The sequence below is a fragment of the Empidonax traillii genome, unplaced genomic scaffold, assembly GCF_003031625.1.
Source record: "Empidonax traillii isolate 1590-97213 ecotype Southwest subspecies unplaced genomic scaffold, ASM303162v1 scaffold14:size4059594, whole genome shotgun sequence".
NCBI lineage: Eukaryota > Metazoa > Chordata > Aves > Passeriformes > Tyrannidae > Empidonax > Empidonax traillii.
This window is the reverse complement of record NW_020955207.1, coordinates 2,033,842-2,048,561: the sequence shown is the minus strand read 5'-3', so window position 1 is coordinate 2,048,561 and position 14,720 is coordinate 2,033,842. Positions and strand designations below refer to the sequence as shown.

At 38.5% G+C, this 14,720-nt stretch overlaps 1 protein-coding gene across 2 annotated transcripts in view; it reads right to left on the bottom strand.

The window, feature by feature from the left end:
• The window catches only part of ELMO1 (engulfment and cell motility 1), a 311,383-nt gene that overhangs the window by 181,305 nt on the left and 115,358 nt on the right, over positions 1–14,720 (bottom strand). For both annotated transcript variants that reach the window (XM_027891987.1, XM_027891995.1), the window contains exons 10-14: positions 14,272–14,423; positions 13,303–13,381; positions 9,684–9,734; positions 8,220–8,342; positions 6,726–6,857 (exon numbers count right to left, since the gene is read on the bottom strand). In XM_027891987.1, coding sequence (XP_027747788.1) covers positions 6,726–6,857; positions 8,220–8,342; positions 9,684–9,734; positions 13,303–13,381; positions 14,272–14,423 — 537 coding nt within the window. The remainder of the gene's footprint in view (positions 1–6,725; positions 6,858–8,219; positions 8,343–9,683; positions 9,735–13,302; positions 13,382–14,271; positions 14,424–14,720) is intronic.

The window sequence follows — 14,720 nt, the reverse complement described above, 5'->3', positions numbered from 1 at the left end:
CCACACTTTTCCAAAGCTTAACTTTAATCCTTCACTCTTAAATCCTAGGGCAGGAGTGGGAACACAGACGGAGCATGGCATGAAAATGAGGGAGAGAGACAAGAACAAGAAACTTCTAAGTGAACATGAGGAAATTACACAGACCAGAGGTCTACTAGATAGGTTGAAGAGGACAGCAATGAAAGGCTGGAGCATGTCATCACTTGCTGCAGTCATCTCTTGCAGGCAATAATTACAAGATACTAATTACATTGTTGCAAATTATATCCCTGATAACCTCCTTCTTTCCGCTGATGGGACATTCTCTGGGGAATATATCAAGACCTGAAGGAGGTTACTGTGCACAACCATTTTAATTTGTCAAAGGATAAATATTCTGTCATACAGAAGACAGCCTGAGAAGGGTTTCCATTTGAGACGGCTGGAGGAAAAATTACACAGGAAGAAGCAGAATGGATGCAAGGAGAATAACTCATGTTGGGTAGTTATCCAGGCAGCTCCTGTCTTTGTCTTAAGTTATTCTTGGTCACAGCAATCTTAGGACTTTCCATTGTACATAGTGAATGACTAAGCTTCACCCGCTCTGGAGGAAAACCCCCTGGTTCACTACAGTCTGACACATAAATGGGTCATTCTTGGAAAGGTAGTGTCTTGAACAGCTACTTCCCATTTGCTGGTGGAACAGAGATAGCTAAACTTCAGGTCAAAACTCTTGGTTAAGTCACAAACAGATCTGGCCTGGTGAGAAAGCTATGCCTAAAGACAAGGAGACTTTAAGAGAGACTGCAGGACAGGTGATGTACAAGACAGTCACTAACTCTATGCCGTTCATTTTCCAAATACTTGATTTGATAACACTCAGCTCTACAGACAGTAACACTCGCACAGGTCTAAACAAAAGCCATGCACTAAGGAAAGCAGTGGATGTTCCAAAAAATAAAGTCCTGAGAGCATATTCCTCTAGCCAGAAAATTCAACAGGGGAAAAATATTCCCTTCATCTCTAAACGGGCAACACTATCCCTATGCTTCAGCTAATGAACTATTCAAAGAGACAAGGAGAAGCACCACAGAAGAACCCATGAGAAAACTGAATAGTTCTTATCTTCAGAGCAATACTTGGATATTGTGCTGTAACACAAGGGATTTTTGAAAAAAAAGATCAAAGGATAAAACAAAGTAGCTGCTCATGTGGGACATGAAGGAAAAAAAATGTACGAGTTTGGAAGAAATCTCAAAAGCAAGTCAGGTTACATTCTGCCTAAGGCATGCTTTGGCTATTCTCAACTATTTTTGAAGTTTCTTTCCAGAGATCTCCACAAGACAAATTCTCCAAATTCTGGTGCTGCTTCTTCTCATATTAGAAAGTTTTTGCAGTGTTTAACAAATCAGCTGTGTGGCATTTAAGTCATCCATCTAATTACTCATGTATTCTTTCAAACTTCTCTAAGCAACCTTGGTTTTGGGGGTTTTTCTCGTATAGTACTCATGTCTTTGTTTCCTGGATGCACCATTGTGAAACATATTATACAAACTTTCTCATATAAGATCAAGCTCCATCTTTAAACTAGTAGCAACTTTCATCCCCATCATTCCAATTAAAAATCTTTCCCATAAATGGATTGCCATCACTGCCTTTTAGCATACATATAGTTTCCTCCCTCTCAGCAATTTTACCCTTAAGATATCCACAGCATTCAGCCTGATTGGCTAAACAAAGCAACCTTTTAAAATCAACTCTTGTAAGACATCTCCCTCATCACTGCACAAGCCTCACCCTCTGCACACATCTCACATTCAGTCACTCCGGGAGTCACTGCACAGCTTACTGAAATTATATAGTGTTCTATATGATGTCTGAGAAATGCAGAAAATGTCCTCAACAGTTTATCTGCTTTAAAAATATCTTTCTGGATATATCCTACCTTAACATTTGACTTTTTTGTGACTATGTTGCACAATCTCTCTTATCTTTTGCTACAGAAAAAAAATTTGCCTGAAGGTGAAATTCTTGCCAGGGGTCCTAAATGAACACCATTATCTCTTTGTATCACTGAATAAAATTGCATTTCTGTCTCTGTAATCCAAATAGTCATCTAATTTGTGAATTACATGGTGGTTCTTTCATCAATGTTTCCCATATTTGTTTCACTGGAAGATTTCATCTGTATATGTTGATTCTCTCACGTCCCCACCACTAATATTTTGAAAATCAATCCCATGCCTTGCTCTTAAAGAAAGCCTCACTATTCTCTATTTCCATTTAATTGTCACCTTTAATCAGATGGTTCCTTACTGATTTCATATCTCCTTCATTAAACCACCATTAATTTTCCTACAGTAATAGAAATGTGGCACAGCAGAATTATGAAATCACTTTCCATGTTGCCTTTTTGCATTTATACAAACCACTTATATTTAACTGAAGAAAATTCAAACGAAGCAAACAAATAAAACCCCAGAAGCTCTACACACAAAAAACTTGAGAAAACCTGTTCTAGGATGATAATTTTTTCGGAGGGTGAGGGGTCCAACATTTTAAGTTACTTAAGCTCCTTAGTATTTGTTCACAGCTGCCTCTAAACAAACACATTTGCTACAACTTCTCAATGACAGTAGCAATGTTTAAAAAATCATTATGAAAATATACAGAATTATAAATTTTTAGTAACTATTACCTACCTCGATTACTTGAATTAAGTTTACTCAAATGCAAGGGGGAGTATTCAAGCTATTTAATTTGCAATTGACTCAGAAAATAATAAATAATTCAATAGGGTGGAGCATATTTTAGATCTCCTAATTGGGTATTTTAGTTGTATTTATTAGCATTTTAATAAATCTCCTCAAGACTTTCTTCATCTGAAATTCTCTTTGCCCATAATAAACTGTTTATCACAACCATCTGGAGAGGTCTTGTGGTTGCTTTAACTGAATGTAGGTCTCCAACTATGCAGTTTAACAAATTATATTGTAAACTTCTGAAACCATGTCTGGACTTTGTCTCTTATGGACATTATATTTGTAGTGGGGTAAGACTTTTTGATGTGGCTGAGAAAAATAAATAGGATTCTTGCATTTCCCACACAGAAAGAGAACAAGCAGTCCAGGAACAACTTAATGGCTAGACATGGTTTTACTCTCTCCTTTGGAATGAATGTTTAATCAGTTCGAGAAATTACCTTCCTGACCATCAGTACCAGTGGAATGAAGACAGCATTCAAAGTCAGCCTCCTATTTGGCAGGTTTCTTGTGCCACACAGCCAGAACACGGGGAAGACAAACCTCCTGCTATTCAGATTATACATCAGTTTGCTAATGCAACCCTTTACCTGCAACTTATGAAAGCACCGAAGAAACTTTAGTGAAAAGAAGTAGGTGGGGTGAAGGCAGCCAAGAATCCAGTCAGAGCACTGCCCATGTGAGAGGCTGGGGATAATCAGTAAGACTTCACAACAGGTCCTGCTTCCTTCCCCAGCCCTGTGAGGAAGGCCATATTCCTCTTCAGCTGAGAAAAAAGTGTATATGCAGTGTCACCTGGACTCTTAGCTCAAGGTAAAACTTCTGTCCATGAGTAGAATAACTCACCATTGACATTTTTATTATTTGTACATTGCCTCATCATACTCAGTAGGATAACCTGCCTCCCATTAGGATTCTTGCTATAGCGTTTCTTTCACAGCTTACTTTCACATATTTCTTCTTATCTCCCATTATGCCTCCCCACATTCTCTTCATTGCTTTAATCCCAGTTCCATTCCCCCCTAAACTCTGCTCCTCATTCCCTTGTGAAAGGCCATCATAATTAAATAGTAAACAGTGCTGCAGTTACCCTTGACAACTGCCAGAGTGTTTCCAGTAGGCTTCCCAATGAACAGCCCAAATGAGAGTAATGAAGATAATTAATGAGTCTCTTCTGCACAGGCACAGCAAAAGAGTTCCTGCAAACTCAGACAAGGCTAACACATTCTGATCGACACCAAGTGTTTTCCTAACAACCCTATCAACTAAAACATGTTGTTGTGAATAATCTCAGCCCCAAAGAATCAAAATATGTCCTGTGGGACAAACAAAACCGTTGGAATAACTAGTGCCAGACTTCAAAACTAGTGATACTTAGTCCTTGTTAAGCAGAAGAAAAAACAGAATTGAAATTCAGATCTGTGTGTGAGTACCAGTTCAAATTCTGTTCTATACTCAGTTTTCTAGCTCCAGTTTTAAGGAAGATCAGATTTTCAGAGAAGCTGAGTTTTCAGTATCTCATAAAACTGCAGTGAGTAGCAGATATCTGAAAGTGATCAGCCTGAAGTAGAGAACAATTGTTTTAAAGTAATCTCCTTGATTCTTCTGTATGGTATAATCTCTGTATGTACAACTCCACCATGACTTCAGCATACCCCATTATTCCCTCTGTGTTTGTTACCATTTCCTTCTTTGCCACCAGCTACTTTTCCTTCTCCTATGACAGTGGCCCCTACCTCTGTTCTCATCTACCACAAGCTGGGGGCTCTATATCCAGCCCATTTGTCTCTAAACCAGGACCTGCATTTTCTTTAGTTTTAGCCTTGAGGGCAGAGTCCTCTGCTCTCCTCCCTGCAGGAATTGACCTTCTCAGAAGCTGGGATAGTAACTGTCTTCTATTACATAGGAACTTAGAATAGATTAATAGATAACAAAAAAAGAACCCCCAACTGAGCTTCAAAAGCTTCTCAAAGCACTAGTTTTGCAATGATACTTACAGCCCCAAAATGCAAAGATCCCCCTTCCCTTCTATTTACTTATGACTCCTTACAGTTTTAACAGCACTTATCCAGCAGTAATCTTTCCTTACTCATCAGTAATGAAACCAATTATCAGAACACAGAAAGCCTCCACCCAGTTCCCTTGTGGTTTTGGGAGAACTGAGCCCTACACCCCAGAACTGAGCTGAGCACTCAAACTGGACAATGACTTTCAGCTTGCACCAACAGTGTTGAAAACTCTGGCTACTGTACTATATTCACTGTATATTTGCCAGGCCAACAGCAGAGTAACGAGACACGTAAGATATGAAGTATACCATTTTACAAAAGGAGAAAGAAAACTGCATACTAACCTGGAGCAAGCAATAAATCAAGATACTGATGGCAGTGTGCATATGCATACTCTGTTTCCAGAGGGGGGAAATACACATTATTTATCAATATATAGTACACAACAGTTTAGCCAAATCATGCTTTGTTCCCGAACACAGTTTCAGGCAAGACTAGAACCCCAATTCATCTGATTAAGTCAGGGTAAGAGATCCTGCATCCCCTATTCACAGATGGAGGGACTTCAAGCAAACAAAACACAAGGCCCTACAAGTGAATACCACTGAGACCTATCTCAGATTTATTGTGCTCATCAATCCATATTATGATTAACAGACTACAATGACTTTACAGGGCTGATGCATTAGGCAATGCTTATTCACCAAAGATATCATTAAAAGTTAGATTTTAATTATGATGTGTCATTCAAAACTATATGCTTCAACCTCAGGTAGTTATTTCTTCCAATTAGAAGCAGAGTTGTTTAGGTTAGAAAAGACCTCTAGGATCACTGAGTCCAACTGTGCCATGATCACTGCTAAACCACATCCCTAAGTGCCTTAACTATGTGACAAGCCCTTCTGTGAAGAAATTTTACGCAATATCCACTCTAAAACCTCTTTTGTCCTGTTGCTTGGGAAAAGAGACTGACCCCCCACCTTGCTACCACCTCCCTTCAGGTGGTTGTGGAGAGAGATAAGGTCCCCCCGAGCCTCCATTTCTCCAAGCTAAACAACATCAGCTCCCTCAGACACTCCTCACCAGATTTGTGCTCCAGATCCTTCCCCAGCTTCATTGCCCTTCTCTGGACTCGCTCCAGCACCAGAATGTAGTGAGAGGCCCACAACCGAACACAGGATTTGAGGTGTGGCCTCATCAGTGCAGGGGGACAATCACTGCCCTGGTCCTACTGGGCACACTGTTTCTGGTACAAGCCAGGATGCCACTGGCCTTCTTGGCCACCTGGGCACCTGGCTGGCTTGTATTCAGCCAGCTGTGACCAACAACCCTGGGTTCTTTTCCTCTGAGCAGCTTTCCAAACACTCTTCCCCAAGCCTGGAGTGTGTCATGGGGTTGCAAGACCCAGCATTTCACCTTATTTAACCTCACACAGTTGGTTTCAGTTATCTTCCACACACTTCAGGAACGTCTTAACACTATTTCCTCTACACAGCTGACAGCTGGCAAGTTTAAAGTCCCCCATGAGAACAAGGATTAGAGATCCCAAGACTTCTCCCAGATGCTTATGGAATATTTTGTCTGCCTCTTCATCCTGGTTGGTGGTCTGTAACAGACTCCCACCACAAAATCTGCCTCCTTGGTCTTCCCCCTGGATCTTACTCATAAACACTCAACCCTTTCCTCACCATCATTAAGATCTAGACAATCAAAACACTCCCTAACATAAAGAACTATCCCACTGTTTCACCCTCCTTGCTTATCCTTTCTGAAGAGTTTATAGCCACTCATTGCATCACCCTAGCTTCTGCTAAAGCTGTAAATTGGGGTTAACAGGATTTCTGGAGATAGAGGGAAAGCTATTCCCTTCTAGGAAATAGACAGAAGACCAAATAAGAGAAGCGACTGATTAAAACATGTACTATAATGGACACCCTCACCTATTTTTAGTGGACCACCCCAAAAAAATACTCACAATAAATCCAAGTTTTTTATAGTCTCGAGTATACATAGACTTGCGTTTCTCCATACTGCCACTACTGTTGTTTGGTTCAGACTCTGCATCAAATGCAATTCTTCGGAGTTCAAATATGATATCCCGTTGAGCCTATGTCAAAACAAGGTTAAAAAAGATGTCAAAACAAGGTTAAAAAAACTTTCAATTTAACAAACAATAACACAAAAGGTGTTTCAAAACACTGTATTTCCTCCACTGCCCAACCCTTTTGTGTTTAAATTTCCTACTTTGTACTTGGAGAAAGAGTCAGCAAGAATGACCTCACGGTTCCCATTTTCAAAAGTCATCACATTCATGAGATTCACATGCAGGTGCCCAAGTGCTGACTTCAAGAAGTGGGACCCACACTATCAAGGTCTAACTACACACTTGATTTTAACCACAGAAGCCATGAGATTACACAGATTTCAAATTAAGTTGGTAATGAAGCTGGTACTTAAACATTTTGCTGGATGAAATAAAAACAACTCAGCACTCTGAATTCGTTTTTGTAACTGTCCATTTTTGCTACCACAGAAATGGGCAAGAGAGGAATTACTACAAATGTCTAAAGACAGTTATAACCACCCTATCATAATACTAATAACACTGTGTTAGTCACTCTCTATGGAGTTATATGCTAGTTGACTGCATGAACAGTCCCAAGAGTCCAACTTTCCTGTCTCAAATTTAAGAAACAGGAAGGATTAAAACCTACAGCATGATGTTACTTATGTTAAAACTATCTATCTGTCCCACCTTTTCTTCTCCAAATTATCAGCAACTCTTAACATAACTTCCTCTTAAAAATGAAATCAAGTTCCTCTGTGTACAGGGCCTGAAAAAGGCCACAAAAAATAAACAAATAAAACATATCTTCCATATGGTTCATTGACTCTATATTTAAATGTCTTGAATCTCTTAGGGGATTAAGTGTCTCTTTTTGCACAGTGAACTATATTAAAGCCAGTGTTTGGACACAGAAGCAATAAACTAATGAACAACTACCATATAGGTTCCCAGTATGAAAAATGGGGTTTATTGTTACACAAAATTAACTTCAAATCTAGCATGCCAGATAGTTTTCATTTAAACACTCAATTTAGCTCTACAGAAGTACTTTTAGGAAGAACTGTACATCTCTGTTGCTTCTGAGAAGCACACAAAGGAAACAAATGCTGGACTGGAGCTCAGAGTTTCTGCTCAGGAAGACATAAAATTGTATTCTCACAAAATTAGAACAACCTGCCAAGGAGAATGGCCTGGTCATTTTGTTCTCCTTTGGCACAATGAATGCAATAGCCTGTACATCTTATTACAACCAAAAAACATAACCCAACTTCACAGAGAGAGAAAATGAATGACGTATGTAAGTGTTCCTAGAAGTACTTTTCCTCCTTCGTAAAGACCTTTAGGTACATCAATGAACAGTTGTCTGCTTCCTGCTAAGACTAGATCATGCCAGATGCTTACCTGATCTTGTGGATCCATTTTTGTCATCATTCTGTCTTCCAGAAGATTAAAGGTAAGTACTTGCAGAACATAAAGCTGGTGTGCCATTTCATTATTGATGGCCCTCTGTGCCCTGATAACATGCTGCAAAGAAAGAGAGACTTTGGTGAATATAATTTTACAAGAAAATTGCCTTGGGTGCAGTCAGGTATTTCCATTTCTTTCAGTATGTGTTTGCTATGCAATAGTGTATGTATCCTCCAGAAAAGGAAAAAGAGAAAAACAAAACATAAAAAACCCCCACAGACAATCAAACCAGGACTAGCATTGCTGATTTACATACTGTATAAGCAACTTAAAGAACTTTAAGGGACAGGACTTGACACTAGATAGGGTCTATGCATATAATGGCATTAAAAAAAAAACAACAGTGTTGAGAAGTCACTTCAAAGAAAAATTAATTCCATACCAAGAGTGATGGAGCTCTGTGGGTATTTTTTTTTGTTTGTTTGGTTGGGTTTTTTTAAGAGAGTATATTAAGAAAATATTTAAGAGAGTAGCTGTCTGAGCAGACAAGTATTCAGGCTGCAAACACAGATAGAGAATGCAGTCATTTGACAGGGCTCAACAGGCAGTCAACATCACACCACAATCCTGCCTCTACCACACAACTCCACTCGGTATGAGGAAAACTGCTTAGAAACATTAGCATACAGTGCCCCATAGGTGCAGAATTATCCCATTCAGAAGCAAACACAAAACTGATGGACTATTTAGAAATCCCTGGTGTGCCAAAAAACACCAAGTTGTTCTAAATTGGAAACAGACCCAGGTCACTACACAGAACAAAGTACATAAGGGAAGAGTCATCAAGTAGGAGATGGATACATCAACTGATACTGTACAGTTCCCAGGAACAAAGGAATCTGTCTGCCAAAAGGCACTGGAGCATTTCATGGCAATAAATAAACACCTAAGAATATTTCCCATGTGATTATTACAAATTCCCTATGAGCTCAAACAGTGTAAAACCACTGAAATTATGACAGTGAATGAGAACGTGAGAGGGATTGTTTGTTGTTTGGTTTGTTGTGCACCAAGAAAGAGCACTTTCCCTTGTTCCCTTGAAGATGTAATCTACTCTAAGGTCAAAGGCAAAAATCCCTTGATAGCAGGTGCAGGTCTTCTATATTATTTTCATTGACTCTACTTCATGCTTCTTTTGTGCAAGCTGTGACAAATTGTGGGCAACTTTATATCAAGACAGAAAAATCAACAGAACCAAAAAATGCCAACATATTCAGTATTATATTTTCATGAAGAAACCATAATTTATTTGAAGGGGAAAAGAACTTTCCTAAAAAGCAGTTTTGAACCTACTCAACAATTGAATCTTTATCGTCTATGCTACAGCTACGAACACCAAAACTTGAGTCACCTTTTCTCTCTTCTAGTGATCAGTAACTTTGAAAACTGTGTACTTACAGTTAAAATGATGGAACGAAGCTGCTTTTGTGCCAAAATGTTTGCCATTTCCTGGTTTAGTAAAAAAAGATAAAAAAATTAGCCAGAAGCAGGTATAGCCAGAAGTGTAATACGTAGAAGAACACTGATTTGCAAAGGTCTTATGTTTCTGTAGTGTTATTTATAAATAACAGTCATTAGTCATCAGCTAAATTACAGTATGCCTTTTTCGGGGCATCATAAACTCAGATTACTCTACTATGAAAAAAGGGACAAAAAAGTTAAAAGTATGACAAAAGCTGAGGACTTTGACAATCCAAAACCAGCAGTGAAAGACTTCTGAAGAGACCTCTGTGGGTTCAACAGTGTTTACACCCTTGTTCAAGCACAGTCTTTCCCCATAAACAATACAGAAGGAAGCATGGATTGGAAGTCAGCCAGAATTTTAAAACAAGATGCCAAACCACATGCTTATTTAAAATAATATTTTGGCTGCTGAAAAGTTAAGTGCTCTAACTTCGCTCAATAAATCAGCCTACAACTCTGCATTGTTTCATTATAACAAAAAATACTTCTCCCCTGTATTTTAGTAGCAATGTTGACATTGGTCCACATTCCAAAACTGGAATTTTGCTTTAAATTAACTTCTCTTTCTAGACCTGTCTGAAATCAATGTTTACACATGCTTAAGAAAATTCTTAGGATGCACTGTAATTCTGTGCAGTTGGCATCGTATAAAAAATACTGGTCATATTCAGGAGAAATAAATTTTTTTAAAAAAATTCCTGCTGAACTTTATGAGAGTTGAAGAGTAATATAGAGTACATACTGGTTACTTCTGTATAACAAAAAAGAGACTAGAAAACTGGAAAACTAAGGCTGTTACATAAAACACACAAAGAACTGGATTGCTGAAACATGCCTGCAGAACCAGTGTAAATTAAGCAAGTATTAGGGTGAGAATCTGCTTGCAAAAAGAAAATAATTCAAGTTGTGAGACGGGCGGCAGCCACAGGTGTTGAACTGTTTTCTTTGGAACAGACAAAGGGTGCTGCAACAGAACACGGATGCGATAAGGAAGAAAGAAGTGACTAAAGAGAAACTCAACTTTAAATTTTAAGCTAAGCAGGTTTCAATTGCATGTAAGAGCATGGATGACACAGATGGTTCCATCTCTTTTGGAAATGCTCAACTGGGCTGCAGGGGGAGTGCCAGACACATAATATACTTCATATTAGGTGGAAAGACTGGCTGGTTTTGTCAAACTATATACCCACTGCCGAAAGATGAACAGGTAAAGAACAGGAGATAGTCTTTTCTGCATTCAAGGTAAAGAAATAAAAAAAAAGGAAATATTTTCTTTTACTTTTTGGAGAGGATTATGAAATTGTCACTTTTTTCTTATACCTCTATTTTAAAAGGCTGTTGTTGAGACATTGGTTTTTGTCAGTGGACTAAAAGCTGATAGGAACGACAAGCATTCACAAAACCAATTACTGCATCATAATCAACTTTGTGTCTGCAAAGGCCATGTAGTCATTAGTAGCTAATGAGCTGCCTCTTCTAATATAAGTATCGTACTAAGAGATGAGAAGAATTATTAGGCAAAATTTGCCATCTCATTTTCCATAGAAACGTCTCTGCAAAAATACAGATAATTGCCAAAAAAGTCTTTCAACATACATACTATCATTTCAGTACTCAAACTCCCCTCTCTTTTCCGATAGACCTTTTTTGTTGTGATTTTTGGGGTTTTTTTGGGTGTTTTTTAAATAACCTAGGTTTTTCTAGATAATTTGGTCCTTGACAGTGGCAGAAGAAGCAAAGCAACCAGGGAGTCCTCATTGAAAAAACAAAAAAAACCCAACTTTGGACCCCTTGGCTTCTTGAATTACAGACAGAGAGAGACGAAAATAAAAAAAAAAATAATAAAAAAAGGAGGCGAAATAATTAATATAGCAGTGCCAATTTAAATCTTTCCCTTAACTGCAGTGCAGTCATCCATATTATGCCAGTCCCTGTAAGACAGCAGCAGAGAGAGTGCCAAGGCTCCTGTAGTCACAAGAGTTTTAGTGCAGTTTCTCTCTTCTAACCATATTATAGTGGTGAGTACTGAACCTTAACTTTTGAGTGCCCATCATCAGATAATTAGGTGAGACTGCGTCACCTCAGTACACTGTCTCAGAAAGACAGAATTCAATAAACACCATCAGTTAATGCTGTCTTGAAGCCAATGGACACCTACCTTCTTCATTATATGGTTTACTAATTAACCACAAGACAGATACAAAAAGAAGCCTAACAGAGAATACTTACTATAAGTTATTAAAGGCTGAAGAAAATTTTCTGCAAGTTCAGAGCTATTAGCCTTCAAGCCAAACTAGATCATTATCTTCTGATGATCATAAACTCCGTGACTAACAATTTTGTGTCACAGCAGCAGGTACTACAGGTGAAGTCTGCCTGGCTTACTGCCTGCCTCACTGGATGGTTACACTGTTGGCAAAAATACAGTTGGCAATGCTGGCAACACCCTGTGGTACTGTCGTTCAAGGAACACATGCCCACTGATTAATATTGAAGTCTTATCTACATCTGACATTGTCTCTTAACTTCAAATATGACCAAAGCATACTTTCCACAGAAACATAAGCAGCAGCAACTATTCGCAAATGTAAAAAGCAAAATATTTGGTTTTCTTACAAGCATCTATCATAGGTTTATGCCAAAATTGAAAGAAACGTTTTACTCCAATTTTTGTTTATTAAGTGCCTTCTTCCCTTAATCACTGAAGCCTATACTGGAGAAAGAAAGGAAAAAAGGAGGAGGGGTAAACCATGGGTTTACTTTCCCCTTTCACAACACTACAAATATTTTTAAGAAAAATAGAAAAAAACTTCATAAGGGCTTTGATGTTTGCTTAAAGGTTCCAGCATTTAAAAATGTAAATAAATATCAGGAAAGTCCTTGTCAGAACTGATCAGCAACTCTCAGTGAACTTGTTCTAGGCAGTAACAGTATGTCACTACAAGAATTATCATCACTGTTCCATTGGTGACAGAAATGTTAAATAAATAAATGACTAAATCTGTTTTGACACAGGCTAACAACTTTATAAACATGGATAAAACTTCACTATTTCATAACACTTCACATTCCATCCTCATTTAACAGTAACTAGCAATCTTTCCTTTTGAGACTTCTGATATCTGGCACTAAAGCTGACTTAAAATAGCACACTCTAAAAGTCATGAAATGCTTACATGGCAAGATATTTCCATTTTCAAAAGGAACACACTTTTACATAAAAAACCTGGGGGAAAAACATCCTACCAAAAAATAGCCTGGTTTTACAAGCTGTGCTGGCAAAAAAATACTACAGTCAGCCACAGTCAATATGGTTCAAATGAGGTTACAGGGAACTACAAAAGCATGGAAGAATGCTTAATCCCTACTAATACTGATGCAAGATGGAGGTAGCTCCATTAAAATGAACGATATACCAACATGAAATAACTGATCAAGATTCAGTCTGAATTAACTGCAAGAAAAGTGTGACTGAGACAATTGCAGGTAAGAATATGAAACACTTCCCTTACTCCCCTACAGATACATAGGTACACAAAACCCAACAACTTACCTGCCTCTTGTCATCTGGTGCTTTAAGGAAGAGTGCATTTATTACCGCAATGGTATACGTCTGGATTTCTTGGTCTGTCCTGTTTGGAACAACGTCATAAACATTAAGAGAAGAACATGAATTCACATGAGCTATAGACACTTATCTTCCAGCTGGAGGTAGAATTGGAGGAACTGTTTGCAATTCATGTTAACCATGCAAGTTAGGTAATCAAAGTTGGTCAAGACCAGGTTGTCTTTATTACTGAGAGAGACAAGATGCACCAGAGTGAGACTCAGCATTCTAGGAAGGTGCAATGAATGACCCTGTTGAAGTGCCATCGACCCTCCACTGATCATAGTAGTAGACCAACAAGCAGCTTCTGCCAGATGCTCAACATCCAGAGGTAGAAAGAGGAATCTTCCCTTAAAGGGTTCTGGAGATGAACCTGCTGGTATTAAAAGCTTTTCAGGGGAGTTAAAAATGTCCCAGCTAGGAGACAAGCATAACTATACACTATGCACATGCTCCCATACACTTGCCTACGCTACAAGAGGTAGTTTCCAACCATTTAACCACTGCACATTACTATTTAAGAAAAAGCCCCTCCCTTTTCAAATATACCTTCAGCAAAAAGTAAGCAATTTTTGTCTTACACACTTCCCAGAGGCTGACAAGCAAAACAATCCCGTCTGCATGCTGATGGCATAAAATATTTTATTACTGTAGGGTGCTCTTCTCTTCATTCCCTAATTCCAACTACACATGCACCTCATTAAAAAAAAAAAATTTAAACACCAAAAAAACCCTCCTACTGACCAAGCAACTCCAGAAAGCTGGTTATCACTTATCCAATCACTTGTAGTGGACACAGGAATCATAAAAGAGGTTGCCAGTCTTAATACCACTGTTTTTTTTCCAAATGCTGTGCTCATTTTGCGGGAAAAAAAAATTATTCCACCATATCAAGTGGGAGCTGAATACACTCACCCCTGCAGATGTGGGATTAGCTGCCCAATTGTGATCTCCTGTGCTACCTTCTGGTACAGGTCATGGCTATTGAGCACCATCGACTCCAGGATTGCTAGTGACCGTTGCAAGATAGAGATGTCTGAGGCAAATTTGTTCACATAGCTTGCTATCTGCAAATACAATAATTTAGAGAATTTACATCTTGTCATGAAAACAGGGGAAGATAAGAAAGAAAACTGTGGACGTGTCTCAGAAAGGCATTAGAAAAAAGTAATCCTATCCACATACTAAGTATCAGCAAATACCTAAAAACAGTCAACAAGGAACTGCATATACCATCAAAGGACAGAGTGCCACATGTTCTTCAGCTGGCACAAATCACCATAGATTTATGTCAGTATTCATGTGACAGTGTATACTTTACCATTACATTATGAACATGGTAAATCAACATGCAAGAAATAGAA